Genomic DNA, 22,243 nt, shown 5'->3' on the forward strand with positions numbered 1-22,243 from the left:
AATGGTAATTCAAAAAAGTCAATTTTCCATAACGTGTCCCTTTTAATTCCAGGCAGCTACGGTGACTAACAGGTTTCACAGTTGTACTCATGTAGATGATTCAGTTGCTTGACAGATGAGCAAAATGGGAGTAGATGTGGTGTGGCTGCTCGTCACTCTGTGTATTCAGGAGTCATTTGCAGTTGAAGCTGCTCTTCTCCTCTCTGCACCACCATGGTGATCTTATCACTATTACGCACGGCCGTGTAGAGCTCCTCTGAAGTGTTCACCTTCACTCGGTTGATCTCCAGCACAACATCCCCTGGCAGCAAGCCGGATCTGACAAAAGATGATCGTTTGAGTGGGGAGTAAAAGGTGAGATTTTTTTTTTTTTCCCCTACAAGGCTAATGATTGCTGAGCTCAATTCCAATATTTACCCCAGGAAATTGTATCCACTTATTGCCAGTCAATGTTGTTGATTTTGTAGCGTTTCTCTTGACTGCACTACTTCCTGTGCCTATACATAGATATTGGAATTTTTTTTTTTTTTTTGCCCAATGAGATTGTATCATCCGTACTGCCATGTCAATCTTTATCTGCCTAGGGCCTTTAGAATCAGTGCTGGGCCAGCCAATGTAACAAACTATACAGTATGAGCAATGGAATTGTTTTTCTTTCTTTCTTAATTATGTCTTGTAGCACTTTGACACCACGAATGTAAAGTGCAATACAGATAAAATACACTACTACCAGTCAAAATTCATCCTCAGAGCTAGAGCGCTGGCCTTTGCTAATGTCAACATTTCCGCCCTCTCATTGGATGGTCGGTCAAAACTTGTGAACAGCCAACTTTGACTAGCAAAACATGGCTGTAGCTATCCTCACACATTAACACAATCAGCATATCTGCTGAGTAAGATGTATTTTCATTTATTTTCTGAACTGTGGTACTAAGAGGTGGTTTGGGTAAGTGCCCACTGAAGGCCCAAAGGTACAGAACGGATTGTGAAAAGGATTGTGATCTTGTGTTACTCGGTCTGTTTACCTGTATGCCGGGGAGCCCATGATCACTCTGTGGATCAGAATTCCATGCGTCACTTCCGGGAAAGATGCATCTCTAAGCTTCAGCTCTGCAATGATGCTAAGGCACCAGGATAGAACAACAACAGAAAAAACGTTTTAAATGACAGTTAAACTGGCTTGGAATTCTTATTTTTTTGCCCTTGCATTTAAGAAGCTGACCTCGGCGTCAGTGTTAGCATCATGACGCCAATGTACCGCCGCTTTGTTTTGGACTCGCCAAACCAGGAACCTACCATTAAAATTGAAACAACAGGGTGTGTCAGTGTTACAGCCTTTTCAATGAAGTCTTTTCACTTTCGGTAAAGAAGGCACGAGGAAAAAATAATATGTTTATGAGGAAAGAAAAATATGTTTATACTTTTTTTTTTGGCAGCTTGATCGAGGAAAAGTCTCAGACGATCGGACGGTATAGCGAAGGAGATGCCTGGAGTGACTTTCATGGTGTTTATCCCGATGACCTCACCATCCTGCGGAAATATGCGTATTAAAGCGATTCATTCAGGTGACAATCATGTTGTAAAAATAATTTCAACTCATTTCTGCTTGACTGGATTCATGTATGTAGGGATGGGTGTGTAACGACACCGGGTATTGGAAACCAGCCTTATTTTAAATATCGTGTATTTATGGATGCTGCCGATATCAGGCACCAATGCCAAAACCAGGTCCCAAAAAATCAGAGCAAATGCCCCTCGACAGTAGTTGGCGCTATAATGTGGCAGCTTGACGCACAGGGCGAATCATTATCTGCGTCTCGATGCGTTAAATGAAATTGTACAAATCAAAAGTACTAGCGGTATGAGTACTCTGTATCGGTGACTACTCAAACAACGAATACTCGTGGTTGTATCGGTCTGGAGAAAAAGTAGTACCGAACATCCTTACCAGAATGTGAATCATACTTTGCCCACCCCTGATTTAGATAGCAGCACCAACTCACCAGGTTGATGAGAGGACCTCCAGAATTGCCAAACTGCAAAACCAAAAAAATGTCTTTAGACACAATGGTAGTAACAAGCAGATATACCGTACGCGTCATCACTGCAGCTTGCACTTACATCGATCGCCGCATCTGTCTGGATGTACTCCATGTTAGAGTTCGACAGGCCAAGCTCCTTACTGCCCCTCTGCACTGAGCTGATGATTCCTGATGTGATTGTGTTCCGTAACGCAAACGGGCTTCCCATGGCCACCACAAACTCTCCTTGACGGACATCAGACGAACGGCCGAGTGCGAGTGTGGGTAGGGGATTCTGCGGGTCAGGGCGAGGAGGGGACAGGTTAAGATACTGAAACGCGTACGGTTAGATGGACACCCTAAGGTGAGAATATGTTAAGTGAGAATATGCTGTGAGAAAAGAGTGTTACACAAAAATGGAGAGAGAGAGCGAGAGAGATGCTGCAGTATGTATGGAAGTCACATTTATGTGATGTCACAACCACATTAGACTCTCTTAATTTTATTGGCACCAGTCCCCATATATAGATAGGCACTTTAAAAATAAAAGTACAAAAAAGACACAACATAATAATTGGTCATTTTGAACCCCGAAATAAAATAGCTGAAAAGTCCTAAAAAAACAACAACTATCTTTTGTGAAACTACTTAAGAGCTGAAAGTCTGCACTTCAATTACGTCTTGACTGTTTTAGGTCCTGCAGTTTCATTACGTAATCAATACAGTGTACAGTACATGGAACTTTTAAAGTCCTAAAAAAACAACAACTATCTTTTGTGAAACTACTTAAGAGCTGAAAGTCTGCACTTCAATTACGTCTTGACTGTTTTAGGTCCTGCAGTTTCATTACGTAATCAATACAGTGTACAGTACATGGAACTTTTAAAGCTCAAACATGCCTCCTTGTGGAGAAATAGAGTAACACAATGTGCAAAACGACCCAATGCTATACTCAGTTTATGACATACATTTTCATATTACTTTACTATTATGTTAGCAATCTGTGTATCATTCTTTTTCCCTTTACAATTGGTAATCAATGCAACTAGTTGTCTTGAGTGGCGGATTGTCTGCAACTACCGGTAGTTTTGCTGCCTTTCAAAAATTTGAACAGCCTGTGAACAGCATCGCAATGAATGTCCATCTTTGTGCCAGTGACTCTTAACATGTGTTTTGTATCTGTGGCTACTAAGCAAAGCGTGGAGAGTCTCTTATGCTAAAATACACAAATACAGTTGAAGAACGGAGATATTATTGCCAACCTCTCATATTATCCACATTTCTCCTTTCTTCTCACCCATTTCCTCTTTGTAATTTTACAATAAAATATAGCGAGCGTAATCTCTGCAATAGGCTTTTTCCTTGACAATCGCACCATGTTAATTGTGACTCAACAAAATAGAAATGTGGCACCTCAAAATAAGGCTTCCCCATAACACTAAGGGGTCACAGTTTTTTTCGTTGTAGGAAGCTGGTATGTGTGCGAGTGTGAGTCGTCGACTGTTTTTTTCACAGTTGTCCAGTTCAGTCTTGTCGCTAAAAAAATAACAAAATTTTTCAACAAATACAACATTTAAAAGAAATCCAGTCCCGTAAACTAGAAATATGAAAAATCTGGCTTTTTTTTGTGTTACATTAAAAATCAAATAAAATAATCAGTGACTTTTTGTTTTTAATTACTAATTAAAACTGAAAAGAAAGAATGACATACAGATTGTAAATGACAGATGACAACGTCATAAACCAACTGCCTACAATTCCAGTTTCAATGCAATAAAAAAAATAAATGATCAAGACTATACCTGAATATTCAAAACCATATAAACGTGGCACGTTGGGAGCACAAGAACTTTTCAGTGTCGAGCGCCAATTTTTACTTTCCATGACAAATTCGGCCTCCCTTTGCTCACCTTTGCAGAGATTTTGATGGTGGCGATGTCCGCCACCGGATCGACATCTTGCACACTGGCATCGTACATATCTCCATTAGTGAGCTTGACACGGACCCCTCGCTTGTTGGCCACCACGTGAGCATTGGTCACGATAAGGCCATCACTGTTGATAATAAAACCAGAGCCATTGGATACTGCCACTTCCCTCCCGGAAAATGGGTGTCTATTAAAAAAAAGGGGGGGAAAAGAAAGTATAATTTTTTTTATCGAAGATTCACAGACAAAACTCAGTGACTACACATGATGAATACAGCAAAGAGAACATTTTCAATGTAATGCTTTGACACTTGAACTAAATTCCTTGCTCCAACAGTACCTGCCTAAAAAGTTGTGTGAGTGTGTGTTACGCATCTTGATCTTAAAAAGAGTTTAAAACTGCATGCATAAAAAAATGTATACATTAAAAGATGCAACGATTAATCAACAAATAGTTGATTATTAAATTAATCTTGTTTTTAATAATCTATTAATTGTTTAGATACCTTTTTTCACTTAAAATAGTACAAATGCTTGAAATTTCAGCTTCTCAACAATAAATATTCTCGGATGTATTTTGTCCTCCGTGATAGCAGACTGATGATCTTTGTGCTGAATCAAAATAAAACATTTGTTGTTACGTTGGAAAACAATTATCTGCATTTTTGTTGAATTTCTGACATGTAACGGAACAAACCAGCCACTGAATGTTAATTAATTTATCTCAATCTAAAATAATGTCATGTTTTTTAATAAAGAGTTGGAAATAAAAAACATGTTTTTTTTAATCCGATTGATCAACAAAATAATCGAGATTACTCGATTATTAAAATAACCATTATTTGAATTTGCAGCCACATTAGTACACATTACAAGAAGTCTTAATTATTCAAATCCTACTTTAACATCAATTTTTAAAGAGCTCTATGCTGAATTGGCAATACAGTATTACATTTTGAGGTGAAGTATACAGTATAGGTTATTTATTACATATTTTTTAAACTTGTTAAACGTGCTGTAATCTAATGAAAACAAGTAATATGGCGGTTACTGAAGGGGCCTTTTTGTGCATGATTTATTTTTATGCAACTGTGATATTTCACTGCACGCCATTTGTAACCTCAAAACATTGTTGCAGCATATTGAGATGTTGGCACTTATCACAGTACAACAATTGTATTTGACATAATTGACAGTAAATTTTCCACTTGGTGTTTAGACAACATGTGATGATTAATTTAAACTCAGTTTAACGCAGTGTACCACAAGAGTTGGTATTTTTTACTACAAATATATCTTTGTTAATATATCAATATTAGCGCCCACCAGTTATCCCAACTCACCTTCCCACGATTTCGATGTAGACGACAGCCGGAGTGGACTTTTCCACGACATCCGCTATAAAGTTGTATTTATACCGAGGAGTGTCGGGTTTAAAAGGAGAAGCGCACTCAGCTGACGTGAGGATGCATTCAAGTACCCCGCGTGATTTGGGCTCAGTTGCAGGTCCGCCGCCCTCTCGACTGTCCAGAAGCGCGACAGAAACGCACAGTCCCAAGCCCAAGGACAACGACTGAAGCAGGCGAGAGTGGTTGCGGTCGTCTCCCCCTTCCCTGTCCCAGACCGGAGCCCTGTGGTCTAGTTGTGTGTTGTCGCCAGATGTCCCGTGGTTGGACGTCTGTGCCGTAGACATCAGTCGACTGCCTGTTATCTCATTAGTTCTCCAAGTGTGTGTCCTTAACGCCGCGAGGAAACGCCGACTGACAACAGCCGCAGTTGCTGCCATACTGCATCACTTTATGTAGAGGAGGTATGAATGGTTTGTATCAAATTGAATGGAATGGTACCACATTTATCAATAAGATTTACATTGACAGTGACCCTGAGACAACCAAACTAAAGAACTGTAACCCGGAAGTATGGCACTTGTTTTTCTTCCTTTCCTTTTAATGGCGGTTGACAACACGGCTTTAGATTGCAATATCGCCATTATCTGGACTGGAGTATACAGTACAACGTTGTGATTTTCACAGTGGACTCACAAAGTGCTACATTATACAAATACGATAAAATGTCATATATACACTTAACAATCAACATTTTACGGTTAATTCATTTTTGGGGGGTATTTTTTCCCCAGTATCTACATTACAACAAAACCAGCAAAGCAACGTCGTCAGTGTTACCAACTAAATAATAACCATACGAATAATAATGAATGGATGTTGGTAGTGGTGCTTTTTGGGGGGGTGGGGGGCGTGAGGATAGTCTCCGAAGTTGCTGGTATCAATGAATGTACTATATAATTCAACGTTCGTTTTTGGCGTCATAATAAAGTTCCTGTATCCGCCCATGACGGCTCCCATTAACACAAAAACAAGCGCACCAATAAATGGCATTCAAATCTTTTCCAGCCAATCGGAGCGCAGAAAGAAGGACAGCGCTGTAGTTCGAATTCACTGCGGAAACAGTCGGATAGAGGCAGTTTAATAATTTCCACCGAAGTTGAGAAATGGCCACAGAGGCAATGTAGTCGGCAAGCCTAATTAAAGGAACCGGTACGATGCAATGTGGTCGCTGCTTTAGAGATCTAAATCCGTTTTTGATTGGAAAAATAATACTGAATATTTTTTGTTTGCGTCGTGAATATTTTTCTCTGCGGCTGGCTAACGTTAGCTAGGTGACTGCATTGCTAGCCACTTGTACTTTGGCATCTCCTCGTGTAAAGCTCGTCGATTAGTTGAAAAAGGGTATTTTGGGACAAAGAAACAGTGTTTCTTTCCCCCGATTGTTGCTCTTCGTGTTGTAAAACGCGATTGTATGCATCTTGTGTTACGTGTGTAAAGTACACGTAATGATAACTTACCGACAGTTTGTTTATATAGACAAGCTGCAGAACGTAAAGGTGTTTCCTCGCTTTTGTTAGAAGGTTGTTTTTAGGGTGTAGTTTAGCAGGGCAGGAGGCTAAAAATGAGGGTCGAGGAAAGAAATGTGCTTCGCCTAGTGGCTGTGCAACATCTCCGCACAGCGTATGGGATCAAGACAAAGAACTGGAACAAAAACAAAGCAGCCAGTTGTAAGTCAACAACAACCAACTCGGTGAGTTATCAAAGATATTTACATTCTGTTGTGTGTTTTATTTGACCTTTTTCATTTATTTTTTTTTACTTCAACTTACTTTGTAAGCCCATGTTCAGCGACATGCTTTAGTATTGTGACTGTTGAATACATTTTCAGATTCGAAAGCACTGATGAGACCCCAGGTCTGTTCTCAGACTTGTCAGAACCTTTGTTTGATTGGTCTGTGATTTACACACACCGTAAACCTTTTTTTCTCCACACGCCAGCTCAAACAAGACATACAGTACAGGCTAATGTTTTCTCACAAACCTAAAATGGAAAGTGTTCTGCAGAATGCAACAACATATAAAACAGAGAGGAGAGATTCTAAACCAAGCTTTGTTCTTTTTTTTTCCAAATTGGCTTGGGGTCGCAAGATTTGTGATCCCGAGACTTGGTGCTGTTTCAAATGACGTTTTACTTCCCCATTTGGATAAGCTCAAAAGAACCGTGTGGAAAAGATCTGCACTAAAGTAAAGAATGCTCATTGTTGGGGACCTAGACAAGATTCTAATACAAGAAGATGGAGATATGAAATCTCCGAAAATACACGAGAATCATCTTTTATCAGAACGTAGCACAGTAAAGTATAACCTCAATAATAATAAAAAAAAACTTACATTAATACAGCTGTGACAATGTCACTCAAGTGTAAAACTCACATGTTTGATACTGCTCTTGTATTGGATCATATTAGATTTAGCTGCAGTACTTAGTATAACGGCTGTTGAGTATACATGACGATGCAATAAGGTTTGCTCTAATTTTAACCCCACTCTCTTTTTGTAATTGTTGCCCCCAGACAAAGGTCTTTGGAGTACCATTGGAGATGTTACCGTATTATGACATGGCACGTGGAAGTGTGCCACGGTAAGTTCTTTTGCTCCTTCAAATGTACAGTGGAACCTCCAAAGTTGAAGCCCCCGAGAGATGTACAATTTGAAGTTCAATGAAAATGTTCTGGAAAAAAATATGCCTCATGTGTCAAAACAGACATCGTCATGCTTGATGTCTGAGACTTCAATTCGGTGAGCACTGAGCAAATAAAGGATTAACTCAGTAGGATTGTTTTGCTTTTTCTTTGGCTTTGTTGGGTGTTTAAGTGATGACACCACGGAAGGGTACCATGGCATGCCCAGCTCCGATACCAAGTATCACTGCCACTATACATAAAATGGAATTAACACAGTGACAGATCATTCTGAACCATAGACCTTTCTGTCTTTCTGACACAAACAATGATTCACCAATGTGTCAAACGGCTACAGTGTAGCATCAACTACTAGCAAGAAAGCCCTCCTCATTGTCAAATCACCAAATCACAAATTTGCTGGATCATTGATTACAGCATGCATAACAAATGCAATGCACTTACTTGAGGGAATACTAGAAGTCGCATTGTGATGACGTTTTGCTTGCATCTCTGCTGAAGAAATTGGTGGTAATTTTGTCTGCTCTACTGTCTTGAATGCTGGCAACTTGGCATGTTAACCCATGTTAGAATTGCGCTAACATACCGTATCTGTTCTCTGCCAGCTTTCTGGTGGACGCGTGTATGAAATTGCAGGCGCATGTCGACACAGAGGGCCTGTTCAGAAAATCGGGCTCTGTTGTTCGCCTGAAAGCGCTTCGGGTGAGTGATTGGTGACCTTGCTCTCACTGTTTGACCTTGGCGCCACGAAAGGGCTTTCAGACAACATCGTTTTGTTGAATGTTTCCAGACTAAAGTGGATTCGGGTGAGGAGTGCCTGTCTACCGCGCTTCCCTGCGATGTGGCCGGCCTGGTGAAGCAGTTCTTTAGGGAGCTGCCAGAACCTGTGCTGCCCACCGAGCTGCAGGAGGCCTTCCTCAAGGCCCAGCAGCTCCCCACCAAGGAAGACCGCACCTCTGCCACTATGCTGCTGTCTTGCGTCCTGCCCGACAGGAGCCTCGGTGTATTGCGCCACTTCTTTGACTTCCTCCAAAATGTCTCCAAGAGGTGCTTGCGTTTTCTTGGTTCGTTTGACATTGATGTGATACGGCGTTTGACCAAAGCTGAAGTGACACAAATGGCACAGTTCAAGTGACACAAATGGCACAATTCACATATGCGTCGTGGCAACTTAAATACCAAAAACTGCATGAAATCTGGTACGTTCAGATCAGATTCAAGCCTATTCCAAATGTGTATACAAATCTGATGCGTATCAGATATCAGTGAGAGCATCATAAATGCCCAGAATGGATATACCGCATAATTGTGAGCTTTCGTCATTAAACGCCCGACTGGTCACATAAACTCTGTTTAACTAACCTAACTAAACGCTGTGAATAAACAAGTCAACGTTTTTTTTTTTCCTTACCCCCTCCGATTGTATTAATCCCTTCTGATTTTGTTTGATTCCAGGAGTGCAGAGAATAAGATGGACAGTGCGAACCTGTCTGTAATCTTGGCTCCCAATCTCCTCCACTGTGGAGAAGGTACAGAGAAGATGAACGCCCACACAGAAAAACGCATCCGATTGCAGACGGCCGTTGTTCACTGCTTCATAGAGCACGCTCACAACTTTGGTAGCGCTTCACACAACCTCAACTGCTGCTGTTCTCAGCCTCAGTCTGCCTTCACACTCAAACTCTTTCCTTTGTCTGTGCGTTACAGGCGTGCTGCCAACGTTCCTTGAAGAGAAGGTTTCAGAAATGATGCATTGTGAGCCAGCAATTCTGTCCCCTGTGTTCAATGAGCTTCAGGAGCTAGACCAAAACTCAGGGATGAGGAGGAGACACAGACACAGTCTTGGAGGTAAAATGGGATTGTCAGGGTTTGAGTGTAGGGGTGCGCATAATAATGAGTTAAGCACATTTGATTCCATATGCGTTGGGTAAATTGTGTAGTAAAGCAGATTATTAATTAGGAATCATTGTGTTTACTGAAGGAATTAGTAGATCCTGGGCTTCCTCTTACTTGTAAGACTTGGTGTATATTGGCAACGATTCCACAATCTATGCATCCAGTGGTGTTCAATTATGTTCTGAGATTGAGTTATTTGAAGGTTTTTGTGCACAACAGTATTCTTCTAATATTTGGTCATGTTTTAAGAAAGCTACATTGAGAAAATTAGGGTTGCATACAATAAATCTTTTAGAAAACGTTGCGCTATTATAGTCCAGCGGGTAGTTTGTAGTTCTTGATATATTTAAAAAAAAAAAAAATGTAACTGTGCCTCCTTTGTGAACCTTGAGTTTGATGTAAGAAATTTAATTGATTTAATCTAGGGCTGTCAAAGGTAAAGCATTAACTGTGGAGATTAATTTAAATTTTATAATGCATTAAAAAAGTCAATTAACTCCGGTTTGTTTGATTCCTGTGGCAGCTGACCTCTGCTCACTTTGCAGCCAAAGTTAAAGAGTCACTGTCGCCAAGATGGACTTTTACGTAGTTTTACTTTAAAAAGTTGCTCAACGGCTCATTGGAAAAATCCAAAATAATTTGCGCACTCTGCAAAGCCAAATTCAAATACCATATTAGTTGTACATCTTTGGTGTATCGTTCAACAATCCAAGAATCGTATTCAACGTTCAAAGAAAGTTATTAGAACGGTCTTTGAATCAAAATATACTTTTAATTTTTTTCCCACATGAATTTCAAGATTTTACTCAAGTAAATGTCGGTTCCAAGCTTTGTAAAAAATTGTAGTTGAAAAATACAATTAATTGCAATCAATTATGGAAAATGTTGCGATTAATTAGTTTAAAAAAAATGTAAATGCTTGACAGCACTCATTTAATCTCAAAATGCGGGTACACCACTTGGCAGCAACCTGCCCATCGCAAACCATCCACATTTAGTGACATGCACATGCAACCGAGAAACAAAGGGCTTTGTCTTCATCTCTGTTTAGCCCCTCAAGTACAGGTACAGTAGATGAACCTTGTTCTTTTTTTTATCAGTCTTCTCTTCTGCCACTCCTGTGATTTCGACGCCATCCTCCAAGCGAAAGCTGCCTTTGGATTCCGGTTATTCTTTTGGATTCTCAAACAAGAAACGTAGATCTGTCAAGAAGAATCTTGGGATGGAATTGCTTCCCAGTTCCTTGTTCAGCGGCATGTCCACCCCTGGCTCAGGTATTTTGGATTTCTTTCTAAAGGCTAGCATAACGTTCTGCTGCGTTGTTTCAAGAACGTTGCCTGTGTTTTGTGTGAAGCTTGCAGTGCGTCAGGGGTGTTGGATTCATCCCAAAGTACTCTGTTCTCTGCTGGGAAGTGTCAACAGCAGTTAGCCACCTCAGCAAGGAGAAAGAGCAGACGACCGAGCGGCAGACATGTAGTCAGCAGGTAACCACTCCGAGCTAGCCTTCACGTCTCGTTATTCACACGTTGTCCACATGACTAGGTAGACCCACACAAAAGCAATGAGATGAGGGCTCTATCCTTCTTAATGACATTTATTTAATTCCATGATGCTTGTGGCTAGTCTCGCAGGAAGTAATGTAAAGTGAATGAATCCGAAAACACTCAAGCACATGCAATGTGTTAGGTAACATTTTAATGTTCCAAACTGTCATGCAAGCATAAAGCAAAGTTACCTACTGGACCGCACTAAAATAGAATGAAACTTGACACTCTTTAAAGACGCCTGGCAGACGGGTATTGGTCAACAATATGTTTGGCTGAGCCATACTGTCACCTAGTGGCATTTCCTACAATTACTCTATGTGGCTGTCAGCAGGCAGCATAAGAACATGTCCTGTTCAAGTCATTGAATGGGCAATTGTTTGGGAAACTAAATGTATGTATGTTGTGTATATAATTGATATTTAGTGGTTTCGTTTGACTTTTGTGATCTACTTTTCTAGAATTGTTTGCTCAAACTCCAAATCATTTACTTGTGTTATACTTTATTTTATTTTTGTGAGTGTATAACTTCCCTTTTGTATCTTGCCCTTCCTATGTAGGGAGTTATTTAAAGTGGAAGTCGATGCAAAAATTTTTTTTTTCAAGAATATGTTCTATGCAAGCCCACTAGTTGAAACAGGACATTCTGATAAATATTGCGTTTATGGAATGTGTTAATCCACTCGTTTTTAGCAATCTCTGGGGGCGGCCATTTTGTCTTCTGTTGACTGAAAATGACATCACAATTGCTCACGACGACCAATCACGGCTCAGATTCAGAAAACAGGTCAGCTGTGATTGTTTGTTGTGAGCAGTTGTGATGTCCTTTTCAGTCGACAGAAGACAAAATGGCCGCCCCCAGAGATGGCTAAAAACGAGTGCATTTTGCTGCTTAATTCATATTCCACAAATGCAAAATTAATCAGAATGACGTGTTTCAACTAGTGGGACTGCTGGGAACATTTTCTTGCAAAACATATGTTTGGGTTGACTTCCGCTTTAAGTAAGTAATAATAAATATTGGGATATTAATGTCTTTGTGAAGGCAGAATTCTACATCCAACTCATATTTTTCCTTGAGGGATCATAATGAGTATCCTTAATAAACAAAATGTGTTGCATCTAATTATAGAATGCAGCTGTAACCAATGCAGCTGGTTGGTCAATGAACCCCAGGAAAAGAAAAAATGTTTTTCTCTGGTCTTGTCTTACATTGATCATTATACTGATCTATGTCCCATTCAAGAGTTGAATCTGGAAAAGCCGGCTGCTTTTCTCCCAAAGTCGACAAAAAAGAAGCACAGCGCAAGTCTCTGCGGCAGCGTTTCAGTTTGGGGAGGAGCCACAAAGATGCCGTAAGTGCGCTTGACTGATAGATGGAAGTCAACGAATAAACAATATTGTCATCTTTTATCTCCTGCAAGAAATTATTTTTGAAATCAAGTTACGGGGTCAGCCGTTGCACGTTTGTGGCGACTGAGTTTACATTTACTGCCGGTACTAATTTTAAACTTGATAAATGCATGCATGATTCTTCTGGTTGTTGACTTAAATTCGGGGTAGGTTATGGTACAAAGCTAAAATATATTTTTGATGGCCAATTGCCAGTCATTTTTACTATGCTAAGCACAGCACTATTACACTACAAATTCTATGTATAAATCTTGTATTTGCAGTGCAATAATTTTGATACATTGGGTGAAATGTTCTAGAGTTAAATGTATTCTAATTTTTGACTTAATAAAAGTTGCTGACCACCAAAGGCAATAACTCGCTTCTTCTGAGTGATTTCTCGCATCCTCTGAAGAACTAACCCCAAAAGCCATCTAATTAACAAAGAATGTTGCATTCTGGGTAACATCTGTGGGTTCATTTAACACTTCAACACTAATCCTAAAAAGTTCTCTGACATTTCATCTTTCATTTCTCATTCCATGCCGGTGGCTGGTGTAGGGATCTGAGTCCATAGGTTGGCGACTTGCCACCCAGGAGAGCACCACCAGTTTTTTTTTCACCAAAGAGACTGCGTTCAATCCATCAGGTCTGCCCACAAAGGCACAATCCAACAGTAAGTACCCGGGGATGCTTGTTTCTCTGCATTGCTGCTTTTAATACTTTGGCCTTTTGCTTGACTAATTCCTGCTACTGTCCCACCTTGATAGGTTCAAAGTTTATAAGCAAGTCTGAGGACAACTTGCTGACACCCCAGTGTGGGCCCAGTGCCCTCCGCACCTCATGGAGAGGGCGGGCCCCCGGAGAAGCGCAGGTCTCTGATGGAGGGTCCTTCTCCGATACGCCCACGAGCGTCCATCTGAAGAGCCATTTCACGTCCGAACCGGCCATTGTCGCGTCCAAACATCTGACTGGGTCCAGCTTGTCCAAAAAGCTGTGCTGCGCTTCAAGTTCGGAGAGTCTGGAGAGCAAGTCCTCCATTTCCAAAGCCTCGAGCCAGACCGTAGCGTCCGCGCTGAAGGTGGAGAACGCCCTTGCAGAATCGGGAGCTCTAACACCGGAGTTGAAAACGGAGCCGTCAAACGGTATCCTGCTCCGTCCGCCAAAGACTCCCACGGTCGCGCCTCTAACTGAGGACACCAAATTGCCAACTCATCAGCTAAACGTCACCTTTGACATAGCAGCCGTATCACCTTTACATATTGATAGTATAGTTTTAGATTCTGCTGGGAGTTGTAGTCCAGCTGTGAGTGCTGCTCAGGGTTCATTTTGCACCGCTGCTGTTAGCCGCAATAGCTCAGCGATGGGTGGAAGTGACGACTCAGCCGAGCAGGTTCACTGTAGCAGGCTGATTGAAGCTCTGGACGTGCAGAGTCCAGCACACTTTAGGCTGGGTGTCTCGCCAGCACTGCGTTCCACTCCCTACACGCCGCGCCTTGAGCTGGCAGATGAGTGGGGCGCAGCTGGCCGCGCTACAGCACATTGCGAGGATGCGTCTTGCCCAGAGGCAGGCACCCAAATTCAACGCCAAATGCCGCACGATCCGCAGTGCCGCCACCCCCGTGTAGCAGACCACATTCAACATTTCAACAAACTCACCATTAAGTCTCCCAAAGGCGCCAAGGCCAAACACGTCAGGTCGCCGCTGAAGTTCCAGCGCACCCCCGTGCGTCAGGCTGTTCGCAGGATCAACTCCCTCCTGGGTGAGAGCAAGAGACCCGCTCGAAATGTGGACATTAGCGACGCTCGAGGCATCAAAGCCGTGAAAGCGCTGAGCTTGGAGAGCGGCCTTTCCCCGCAGCTTCGGCCGTCCAAGGGTGAGGCTCAACTGGGGTTGAACAGTGCAAAGCCACTCAAGAAACCGCCGCCTGTCCCACCCAGAAAGCCAAGCGCACTGGCTGCTAAAAGCATGACTTGTGCTCTTGGTGACATGACCAACACGGTCCAGCGCAGGCCCAACATGAACTCGTCCATCTGTGAGGCAGCAGTGCAGAAGGTTGCTTTGCAGCAGCTAGCAGAGAATGAGGCGCGACATTACCGAGGTTCACCCAGAAACCCTCTGAACCAACCGCGACTGCTGCCAGCTACCAAGCCTGTTGATTTGTAGCAATGCTTCTTTTGCCATCATAAATCACAGTCGATTTGAGCCTTATTGATGTGGGATTTAATTTATTTGTAGCTACAATAGGTGCTGCTTGTCTTGTCATATGGCCTTCTCAAAAAATGTGCCTTTGCCTTACGATATTTTCCAGTAGGCTTTAGATTGCAGAATGTTGGTGATTTTTTTTTTATTTTTTATTTTATTTTTTTTAAACAGTGGAATGACAGGAAATCGTAAGCTCTCTTTACTTTTATTTATGCATTCTATGGCCATTATTGTTTGTCTCTACAGTTGCTAATGTATACTGTTAAATAGTTTTCTTGTTTTTGTAATACGTGCAGTTTTTTATTAAAAAAAAAAAAATTGCCAAATAGTATTGAAGAAATCAAAAAATTCAGCAACCGGTTAAACACCCATGACAAATAAACTCAAAGGGCAATGTATTAACAGCCACTAGAGGGCGTTGCATAGCCATTTCTGACTGTTGTACTGCTTTCTCTGCAAATCAAATTTGACTTCAAAATAAATATTTGCTTTATGTCCTCTATATATTTTTTTCATATTAAAAAAAAGAAGAAAAACTTAAATGTTAATGTATTTGTTGAACTGCATGTTGCAAAATTCTGTTCTTAATTACATACATACATGCATGCATGCATGCATGCATACATACATACATACAGTATACTTAATTTGTTTTGCCAATTGAATGTTACTGGTAAAAGGCTACTAAATGTCATGAACAGTGCAATATTTTTTATAAAGTTAAAAAAAAATATATATATATATATATATGTACATATATATTTGTATGTATGTACATATATATGTATGTATGTACATACATATATGTATGTATGTACATATATATATGTATGTACGTATATGTATGTATATATGTATGTATGTATATGTATATATATGTATATGTATATATATATGTATGTGTATATATATGTATATATATATGTATATATATATGTATATATGTGTGTGTAGAATTTTCCATACATGGGTATTCAAGAAATGATCACTGCTGTATATAATTCAGACAAAAAAAATAGTTGCATGTACTGGATATTATAGTTACAAAATAGACCACCATACTGTTCTAATAATGATATTCGTTTATGTGAAGACACTGTTCATGTTAATTATTCACAATAATATGTACTGTCATACTTTGTTTCTACAAATCTCCGACTTAACATTTTCAACGACGTATTCACTTATACATAATTGCTAGAAAATCATAACGGTAGGCTCTTTTTTATGAACAGGCCCTTCAGGCGCTGCCTGGTGCCCATGGGCACCACGCTGGTGACCCCTGAAATAGACACTTGTAAAGTACTTAAGGCTTTTTGATCCCTAGCACGATGTGGTTGAGTATGTGTGACTGTTGAATCAAGTGTCCCATCCGCTTGGTCTTTGTGACTTATAGAGACGTCCTGTTTCCTTCGACGCTGTGGTGCGTTTATTTGTCTTACCTACTTGCCCCCTATGATGCACACACGTCTCCGCCAAGTTCGGTCCCTGTTCTGCATGCCCTACCTACTTGGCTCATGTTCTGCAATGCAGTGTCCACCCCTGTGATTGTCTTCCTTTCCTTATTCTCTGCGATGCGTTCAAGTGTCCTCTCCTACTTGCCCCTCGGTCCCTGTGGTACATTCAATTGTCCTGCCCTCTTTGGCCCATGTGATGCATTTAAGTGTTTAAGGGGGCGGATAAGTTTAGATTTTCTCCAAATCGTTGTTAGCCAATAATGTTGAGGGAACTGTTGTTCGAATCTCAGCTGGCAGGCATTTAAAGGGGAGACAGTACGGCGCTGGAGTAATTTCTATTAAACCCCGTGGCCCCCCCAAGTCTATGGAGGACTTGGTTTTAGTCTCCCACCCTGCCACGGTCCTCACAGTGTACAGTCGACAGTGAAGGTGGGTGCCTGCCCACGGGAGGTGCTGTTGAGGACTGACAGGATCCGGTCATCATCGCATTGACGATCGCAGGTCGGTGAATTGGTCATCATGACATTTTGACAATCAAATAATTTGATACTTTTTTTCCAATGTGCTACTAATCTAATATATTCTAACTAATTTACCACTCCTGCCGCTCACATAATCAGTGTAAATTTGCAAATAAACAGCCTTTTTACGATGCTTAAAAACTTTTGCCACTTGTACGTACTTCTGTCCCTACTCCAAACGACGTACGTGTGGTTGTTTCATTCTTGTCTCGCTCTTGTTCAGGATGGCCAAGTGGACGCGTATCATGTGCAGCGTGCTTTTCCTCCTCGGCTTGCTGTCCTCTCCGGGGGCGTCCAAAAGAAACCGAGGCTCCCAGGGCGCCATTCCTCATCCCGACAAAAACAGCCCGAACGAGTCGGAGCGTCACCCGCGACCCCCGCAGACCGGTTCCGGGTCCCGCCAGAGGCACGGCTCGTCCTCCCCGGCCGACGAGGTTCTGGAGTCCAGCCAGGAGGCTTTACACGTGACCGAGCGGCAGTACTTGAAACGGGACTGGTGCAAAACGCAGCCGCTCAAGCAGACCATCCACGAGGAGGGCTGCGTCAGCCGCACCATCATCAACCGCTTCTGCTACGGACAGTGCAACTCCTTCTACATCCCCAGACACATCCGCAGGGAGGAGGGCGCCTTCCAATCGTGCTCCTTCTGCAAACCCAAGCGCTTTACCACCATGACTTTTACTTTGAACTGTCCGGACCTGCAGCCACCTACCAAGAAGAAACGCATTCAACGCGTGAAACAGTGCCGCTGTATATCGATTGACCTGGACTAGTAGCCCACACTCAAATCAAGCTTAACTATAATCGACGTCTGTTGCGTGATGAGGTGCAGTATTAGGCCAAAATAACACCCCCACCCCGAAAAAAAACCCTCTCACTTCCACCCAAAAGCTCTCAAACACGCATGAGAAAAAAACAAACAAACAAACAAAACATACAGACAAAAACAATTGGTCAAAAGATAACTTTGGGTGTGAATACGTTTTTGTTTTGTTTTATTATGTGTGTGTTTTAGTGTGTCTGTATCAGATTTGTTTGGTGAGTGTCAGTGTTTTTTTGGTGGGGTGACTAAGGTTTTTGGGCACTTTAATTGAGTGCAAGTGATTTTTTTCGGGGGTGAGTGAGAGGTGTGAATGTGAGTTCTGGGTGTGGGTGAGTTTGAAGTTTTTTTTGTTGAATTTGAGTATTTGTGAGTGTGAGTTAATTGTTTTTGGTGAGTGATTTTTTTGGGGGGGTAAGTGAATATTTTTTTGGTGAGTGCAAGGGTTTTTTTGGCACTTGCGAGTTCTATATTGAGTGTGAGGTGGTGATTGTTTTTTGTGAGTTTGATAGGTTTTTTTTTAGGGATGAATGTGAAATATGTTTTTTTAGAGTGTCAGTGTTTTTGGTGAGTGATTTTTTTTTCATGACTGAGGTTTTTCTGATGATTGAGGTTTTTTGGCTGTTTGTGTATTTTTCATGCATGTGAGGTTTCAATTGTGTGAGAGCTTAGTGTGAGGGTTAGGGGGGAATTTCTTTTTGTGAGTTTGAGAGCTTATGTGTGAGTTTTTTGGGGGGTGAATTTGTTTTTTGTTTCTGTGAGAGGTTTTTTTTGGTGAGTGTTAGTGTTTTTGCTGAGTATGATTATTTTTTGGGGGATGTGAGAGGTTTTTATGACAAATGATCTTATGATTGATGTGATGCATGAGTGTGTGAGTTCCTTTTGTGTGTGTTATTTTTTTGGGCGATTTCCAGTTTTTATGGTTTGTGTTTTTGAGAGCGTGAGGTTTTCGGGTGAGTGCAAGTCATTCTTTTTTTGGGCACGCATGATATTTTTTGGGGGGTGAGAGTGAGAGATGTTGGTGTGTGAGAGGTAAAGTCTATTTTAAGCCTTTAAGGCACCTCACATTTCTTCATATTGTTGTACTTTCTTTTTGAGTGGCAAGCGGAGAAAGCAAGAAGTCATGCTTTTATCTCCTGTTTGGAGAACGTTGCATCCAGTGTTCCTCATTCAACCTGTTGCACAAAACTTGTGGACATATTGTGAAACTGTAAAGGATATTTTGATCTTTAAAGTATTAATACGTCTGGAATGGAGGCACTTCGCTGCACGGTAATGCGCACGTTTTATGCACACCTTCCTCACCTTGGCTTATTTAAGATATCACTCAGACATTAAGTTCATTTTTTTATGTTTCCACCATGTGGAATTGGGAGAATGATCAGCAACTTTTGTAAATGGAAAATGTGATTTTTTTTTTTTTTTTAATTTTGATATTTCAAGAATGGTTTTACGTTGACCTTAATGTGAAAATGCTGAGTTTTGGTTAGCTGGATGCCTAGAAGACAAATGTACAGTGGTGGTTTGTACCACATGAAGATGAAAAATGTAGATGTTACATGTAAAGGATGTTTGGTGTACTCATTAAGTTATCCCTAAAAATAGAAAATAAATGGATTCTGGAATGTTGTGCATGTTACTTGGATCTTAACACATTGTTTTAAACAAAAAATATTGAATGATTTCCACATTAAAATTGCAAATCATTTTCATAAGACGCAATGGAATAGTCACATTCAATAGTGATTTTATAATTGTCTTTTTAAAAATGAACACCATGGACCTAAATGAGTTGAGCCAAACTATATTAAAATATGAATTCCTCAGCGACAATCAAGCGCAACGGAAAGGCACATTTAACTTGGTGTGTTTAGAGTGGTTAAAAAATGCTTCAAATAATTCATGTGGTCATTTGACTGCCACATGATTAAAAAAAAACACACTGAATGTTTTTCCACAGTGACTTTACAATAGACTTCCTATGATGTAAAGTAGTGAAACCGAGTCGTCTAGCAAATATATTAATGGCGCAGCAAACCAAGTAACATTTTCCATTTTGATAGCTGCACATTCCTAAAAACAAAGCTGTCTTAAAGCAACTTCCAATAGCCTAACAAGTTCCACATGTTTACAACACTAATCGCTTATTTTAAGAACCTTCCAAGAAATGTTCATGTTTTAAAAAAATGAAGGCAGATTAGGTGACCTCATTCTTATTCAGTTATTAAACATCTGAATTCTTCATCACAACAGGTTTCTCACATTAATATCAAGTTCTTGGTAGCTTTTTAAATCCACACTAATATTGGCAGCAGTAAATCAAGAGAGTGCTTCTGTTGTATCAGCATCCAGGAATTTATTCTTGAAATTTAAAACAATTCCATAAAATTAGAGCTGTGGAGGGGATTCCATTCACTGTTAAGCGAACAGTAGAAGCCCCAACAAGCAGCTCACCTTCTTGTGTTGCTCCAGTTTTGCGATATTTTGATTTCCATACAAAATAAATGGCACAGGTGGAGGCTAAAAAGGTCACTGGACATGCATCTTTATACGTACTCTAATAATAAAGGTCTCTCTGAGGTATTATGACGATCATGGCTTTGGCCTTAAATATTCCGAACCCTACATCAAAAAAGCTCCCACTTTACAGGCATGCTAAAATATACTCTTATCCAGCTTCTCACTCAATTAAATCCTACATCATAAAACTACACCCTCCAATGGAACAAGTGTTAATGTCTCTGTACATGAAAATAAATCCTTTCTTACATAAATAGACTTTTTTCTTGAACGGGGAGCGTATCTACTTTGACACATAAAACGTAGCTACATTATCAAAGAGTCTAAAACTACACACAGACATTTCCAACCTTGGACAGCAACAGAGGCATCGCTATGCAACTAACTACTACACTGGGGGGTAACTTAGCTATTTCAAGCAGAGAAATGCTTGAAAGTGTCACACTCTGTGTGAGTGAGGGACTAGCAGCTTTGAAAGTACATTTAATAGGTGAGTGCATGAACGGGGATATCTAATATGTGTATGCATATGTGCGAAACGGACAAGAGGGGCCAGGCTTACTGCGAGGATTGCGCTCTTGTCATCAAGAAGCAAGCACGTACTTCGGAGTGTAAAAGAAAGGAAAGCTCTTGTTCCTCATATTGCCTCAATTGCAAAGCCCCCCGCTACAACATATTGACTTCAAAACGAGTGAATGAAATGCAGCTCGGCACAAGAGAAGTGTCGGGCATCATTTCAAACGGCAGCTAGAACGCACAATCAAACTTTTAAGTGATTGTCAGCGCAGATGAGGAACGGAATTCATTCTCCCGGAGGAACCTGATGGATGTGTCAGCAGAACCATGAACTGACCCTTTAAGACCTTTCACAAGCTGGCCACTAAGAGGTCACACCATGCTGGATGAATGAGATCCACCTTTGGCCTTTTGGGCTCTCATCACTTGGGCTTGTGTCAGCCATGCAAGCTTGCAGTAGATTCTTTTTGTACACAAAAAGGTAGCGCCGCGCTGTTCAGGTTCTGGTCACTCAACTGGACGACACACTCGACTCCTTTTGCCGCAGCCTCTCTTTCTGTGAAGCACAGACACATACTTTTGGATCGCAAATACACACTCAAGTTCCGGATGCGGACACACAAAACATGAATGGAAGGCTTACCAGACTGTTGGCGTTGATCTTCTTAGTTTCTACTCTCTTCTCATCCGTGATCTTTTTGATGTTTTCTTGAGCTTCTTTCAACCTTGATGAAAACATTCAAACCATTAATTATAGTCATTTACAGTGCTGCGAAACAATATTTACCCTCTCCTCAAATTCTTTTTTTTTTTTTTTTGCATAGTTTTCCCACTTTAAGAGCATCAAACAAATGTAAATATCAGACAAAGATAACACAAGTAAACATGGATTGTAGTCAAGGCATTTGATTTTGAGTATCTGCAGATACTGAGTCTGATCCGATAACTGGACAATGCGGCTGAATTACATAACATTGTACAGTGGACCCCCACTATTCTATGGGGGTAGGGACCATGCTGGCCAAACAGTCAAAATGTGATTGATTTTTTTTTTTTTTTTTTAAAGCCCCAAAGTTTAAAAAAAAAAATAAAGGCGGATTATCTTTCATTGTACACTTTCATGAAACAGTGGTGAAATAGAGAAAAAAACGGACTCCACCTCAAAAAAAATATATATTAAAAAAAAAATCCCTCAATATGAAAATCTGTTGGTGCTTAACTGCAAGTATACGGGGGTTGACTATAACGGTTATAATGGCACAGACTGACTTTCACAAACAAGCACATGCCAAATAACCCCCCAAAAATACATGTATTTTTTTAGGGGGGGGGGGGGGTTATCAGGGGAAAACGGGCATGTGTCCAGGCAAC

General features: G+C 40.9%; 4 protein-coding genes across 5 annotated transcripts in view; 2 read left to right on the forward strand and 2 right to left on the reverse strand.

The window, feature by feature from the left end:
- Positions 1 to 18: 18 nt before the first annotated feature.
- Positions 19 to 5,903, reverse strand: LOC147137517 (serine protease HTRA2, mitochondrial-like). The gene is made up of 8 exons (XM_086049843.1): positions 5,293 to 5,903; positions 3,932 to 4,136; positions 2,122 to 2,316; positions 2,004 to 2,036; positions 1,422 to 1,530; positions 1,223 to 1,292; positions 1,026 to 1,121; positions 19 to 318 (listed from the first exon to the last, which is right to left on the reverse strand). Exons 1-8 carry the CDS (start codon positions 5,733 to 5,735, stop codon positions 153 to 155), a joined length of 1,317 nt encoding a protein of 438 aa, XP_085905969.1. The 5' UTR covers positions 5,736 to 5,903; the 3' UTR covers positions 19 to 152.
- Positions 5,426 to 15,540, forward strand: LOC147137518 (rho GTPase-activating protein 11A-like). The gene is made up of 11 exons (XM_086049840.1): positions 5,426 to 7,048; positions 7,872 to 7,939; positions 8,606 to 8,702; positions 8,791 to 9,047; positions 9,456 to 9,619; positions 9,708 to 9,848; positions 10,997 to 11,170; positions 11,251 to 11,380; positions 12,687 to 12,795; positions 13,394 to 13,508; positions 13,603 to 15,540. The coding sequence occupies exons 1-11, from the start codon at positions 6,920 to 6,922 to the stop codon at positions 14,997 to 14,999; spliced, it is 2,781 nt and encodes a 926-aa protein (XP_085905966.1). The 5' UTR covers positions 5,426 to 6,919; the 3' UTR covers positions 15,000 to 15,540.
- A 1,222-nt stretch (positions 15,541 to 16,762) lies between these two features.
- LOC147137519 (gremlin-1-like) lies at positions 16,763 to 19,453 on the forward strand. Its single transcript, XM_086048839.1, has 2 exons — positions 16,763 to 16,996; positions 17,240 to 19,453. Exon 2 carries the CDS (start codon positions 17,241 to 17,243, stop codon positions 17,787 to 17,789), a length of 549 nt encoding a protein of 182 aa, XP_085904965.1. The 5' UTR covers positions 16,763 to 16,996; position 17,240; the 3' UTR covers positions 17,790 to 19,453.
- A 714-nt stretch (positions 19,454 to 20,167) lies between these two features.
- Positions 20,168 to 22,243, reverse strand: part of LOC147137520 (formin-like) — a 57,130-nt gene continuing 55,054 nt past the window's right edge. For both annotated transcript variants that reach the window (XM_086048837.1, XM_086048838.1), the window contains 2 exons: positions 21,516 to 21,597; positions 20,168 to 21,428 (listed from right to left, as the gene is read on the reverse strand). In XM_086048837.1, the coding sequence (XP_085904963.1) occupies positions 21,384 to 21,428; positions 21,516 to 21,597 (127 nt within the window). In that variant the 3' untranslated portion in view covers positions 20,168 to 21,383. The remainder of the gene's footprint in view (positions 21,429 to 21,515; positions 21,598 to 22,243) is intronic.

The sequence above is a fragment of the Filicampus tigris genome, chromosome 13 (assembly GCF_054856515.1).
Source record: "Filicampus tigris isolate MCC_2025a chromosome 13, RoL_Ftig_1.0, whole genome shotgun sequence".
In the NCBI taxonomy this organism is placed as follows: Eukaryota; Metazoa; Chordata; class Actinopteri; order Syngnathiformes; family Syngnathidae; genus Filicampus; species Filicampus tigris.